Raw genomic sequence first — 3,048 nt, 5'->3', positions numbered from 1 at the left:
ATTGTTAAGGCTGCAGAGATGGCTCAGTGGTTAAGAGCACTGGCTGCTCTTCCAGGGGACCCAGGATTGATTCCCAGCACCTGCGTGGTGACTCAGAACCATCTGTAACCCCTGCTCCAGGCATCTGATACCCTCTCCCGGCCTCACAGGCACAACACACATCAGTGGTGCACAGATCGTACAAGCATAACACACATACACAATATAAAAATAAAAATTACTCCCCGCACAGCAATATAAACCAAATCCTGGTTTATATCGGAGACAATAAAAGTAAATTGTCATGAATTTGAGTTACTCCTAAGAACAAGAAACTTGCCAAGTTATAGAAAGACATTTTCTTTTTTTCCCCCTTTTTAAAAAAGTGCATACATTTATTAAGAATTTGAAGTTATTAAAAACGTATTAAGGGGAGCATTATAAATTCAGAAGTCCTGAGAACTAGGCACAGAAGGATTTAGGTTTCCAGGGATTCCTTCCGGTTTCCTATTGCATTCCTCATTGCTCTGGGCTCTGGGCTTTAGGATCCCCTGCCCTGGAACCCTGGCAGCTCAAGAACCTCAGAACAGATGGGGGAGGCTCTGCTGCACCTGCAGCCAAATTCAGACAGCCGCACATCTAGTAAGTGTATGTAGCGTTTTCTGAAGTTCTCTGTCGTGATGGGACCATTTCCCCACTTAGCAGCGAAGAGCTACATGAACCCCTTTCAAATGCTGGCCCCATCACAAGCCCAGAACTCCATGTAGCATGCAGGTAGAAATATCTCTAGGCTGGAGGACTTCCTCAGTTCTTATCCAATTACCCAGGATGGTCCCTTAGAAGGTTCACAGTTAGGTAAGATCGCTTTAAAAATTTAAAACTTATAAACGTTTCCAGATAAAAAAGATGGCTGTTGCAAAGAAGCCTGACAGAAAAGCCGGAATCAGCAGTCTTCTCCAGAAGCCGAGCGGTACAGGGTTCTTGAAGAAGCGGCAAAAGCCATCCTGCAGGGGGGCGGGGGGGGGGGAAGACGAGAATTAGACTGTCTCCTCATGAACAAACCTGGGCCCCAGATTCACAGTAGGCACAGCTGGAGGGATGGCTCCGAAGTTAAGAGCACTGTCTGCTCTTTCAGAAGATTTGGGTTCCGTGCCCAGCACCCACATAGTGTCTCACAACTGCCTGTAATTCCAGTTCTAGGAGATCTGACATCCTCTCTGGCCTTCCCCAGCATTTCCACATAAAGGGCTGGCTCGGAGCTTAGAGGTCAAACACGTGATGAGCATGCACAAGGCCCTGGACCAGTCTCCAGTATGAAGAACACTCTAGGATACATGGGAGGTTTTAGATCATGCCATACAAATGAAGGCACCTGGCTACCGGACACCTCCCAGTTAGGTTTTGTAATAAGCAATCCAACTTGCTGCATCAGCAACCATCTAACTGCCTCATATGGCACAGATATCCTCAGTACACCTCAACGCTTACTTAAGACACCTTGGAGAACTCTATTAAAACCTCTCATTACTCTCTGATCCCTTCCCCACAACCTCCAGTAAAAATCGCGAAGCATTCTCTCCTTTGACAGCACAGTCTATCTTCAGCCCTTCTAGTCACTCTTGACCCTCTCTCTGCAAATCAAATTCAAAATGGTTTCGAAACTCATGGGGGACCCCCTGGATCACAGCTCTGGTTACTCCTTTAATAAGTATCTTGGTTCTTATGGTCACAGGCCCCCTCTTGAATACACTTTCCCTCTCAATTCATCCAGACTGCTGTGTGGTGCATCACACACACTCATGTGGACAATATCCTACCATAGTGCCAATCTCTGACTCAGATACCCGGAGATGGGAGACCTGCTGACCGCACCACCCAAGTCAGTATGACAGCAATCAGACACTTAATGCCTGTTATCTCCAGACCAAAAAAGGCTGGGAATGTTCACATGTGAACTAGAGGGTATCCAGGCCATGCTAACTCGCAGCAGCTGCTTTCTCTACCTTCACAGCTTGTGTAAAAGAAATAACAGATAACCCTGTTGAAAGTCAGCCTGGGAACTCGAAAGCCTCTATTCCCCAAAGGGAACTTACCAACAGCTGGGTACCTGAGACCCTAAGTAATCAAGGGCTATGGGTAGCAAATCCTGTATAGTGAACAGACACTAACTAAAGGACCCAATCTTTCCCCCTTCCCCTCCTGCTCCAGAATGGGTGATGGCTACACACACCCATACATCCACACGGACGGATTCATCACTGTGTGGCACACGACCTACCCCTTCCTCTGGAGCCTATGAGACCTAAAGAGACCTCGCTTGGCCTTATGGACCTAAACTCTATGCAAAGCTGTCGCCATGCTGTCTTCTCAGGGTCCTAGTAAGTCTGATAGTGAATCTCTCCCCCCAAAAGGAAAACCTGACCAAGGCTGAGATGAGAGCTTATGAGAGAGAGAGGAGGTAGAGGAAGGAGCCAGGAGGCAGAGGGAGAAATCAACACTCAGTCTTAATGACCTCTTCAGAGGGCTCAGAGAGGGTCCTCGGAAACTCAGCTGAAGGCGGTCTGTGGGCCCAGTGGAGACCCATACATCAGGAGCAGGGCAGGTACTAACATGTCCTGCTGCCTTGCCTTTCCCAGGTAGCTTAAATGCAGACTCCTGACAGGAGTGTAATCCGTTTGGGTTTTGTATAGCAGGTTTTAATGGTTAAGTTATATTTACCCCATAACATATCCATTTTGATTCAACCACAATGAAGAGGGAGGTAAAGAAACCTGAGGAGGTTAAGCTCAGCCTCCAAGGGGCCTGTTGTAGGCTAACCTAAGCTAGAAGGGTTTCCTTCCTTCCTTTCCTTCCTTCCTTTCCTTCCTTCCTTTCTTTCCTTCCTTTCTTTCCTTCCTTCCTTTCCTTCCTTCCTTTCTTTCCTTCCTTCCTTTCTTTCCTTCCTTCCTTTCTTTCCTTCCTTCCTTTCTTTCCTTCCTTCCTTCCTTTCCTTCCTTCCTTTCCTTCCTTCCTTTCCTTCCTTCCTTTCTTTCCTTCCTTCCTTTCTTCCTTTCCTTCCTTCCTTCCTTC

At 47.2% G+C, this 3,048-nt stretch overlaps 1 protein-coding gene across 1 annotated transcript in view; it reads right to left on the bottom strand.

Moving 5' to 3' along the window:
• Positions 1–350: 350 nt before the first annotated feature.
• Positions 351–3,048, bottom strand: part of Bcl2l10 (BCL2 like 10) — a 4,485-nt gene continuing 1,787 nt past the window's right edge. The window contains exon 2 of the mRNA XM_021173293.1: positions 351–983. Within this exon, the coding sequence (XP_021028952.1) occupies positions 861–983 (123 nt within the window). The 3' untranslated portion in view covers positions 351–860. The remainder of the gene's footprint in view (positions 984–3,048) is intronic.

Source organism: Mus caroli, chromosome 9 (genome assembly GCF_900094665.2).
Source record: "Mus caroli chromosome 9, CAROLI_EIJ_v1.1, whole genome shotgun sequence".
In the NCBI taxonomy this organism is placed as follows: Eukaryota; Metazoa; Chordata; class Mammalia; order Rodentia; family Muridae; genus Mus; species Mus caroli.
This window is presented reverse-complemented; position numbering and strand designations above follow the sequence as displayed.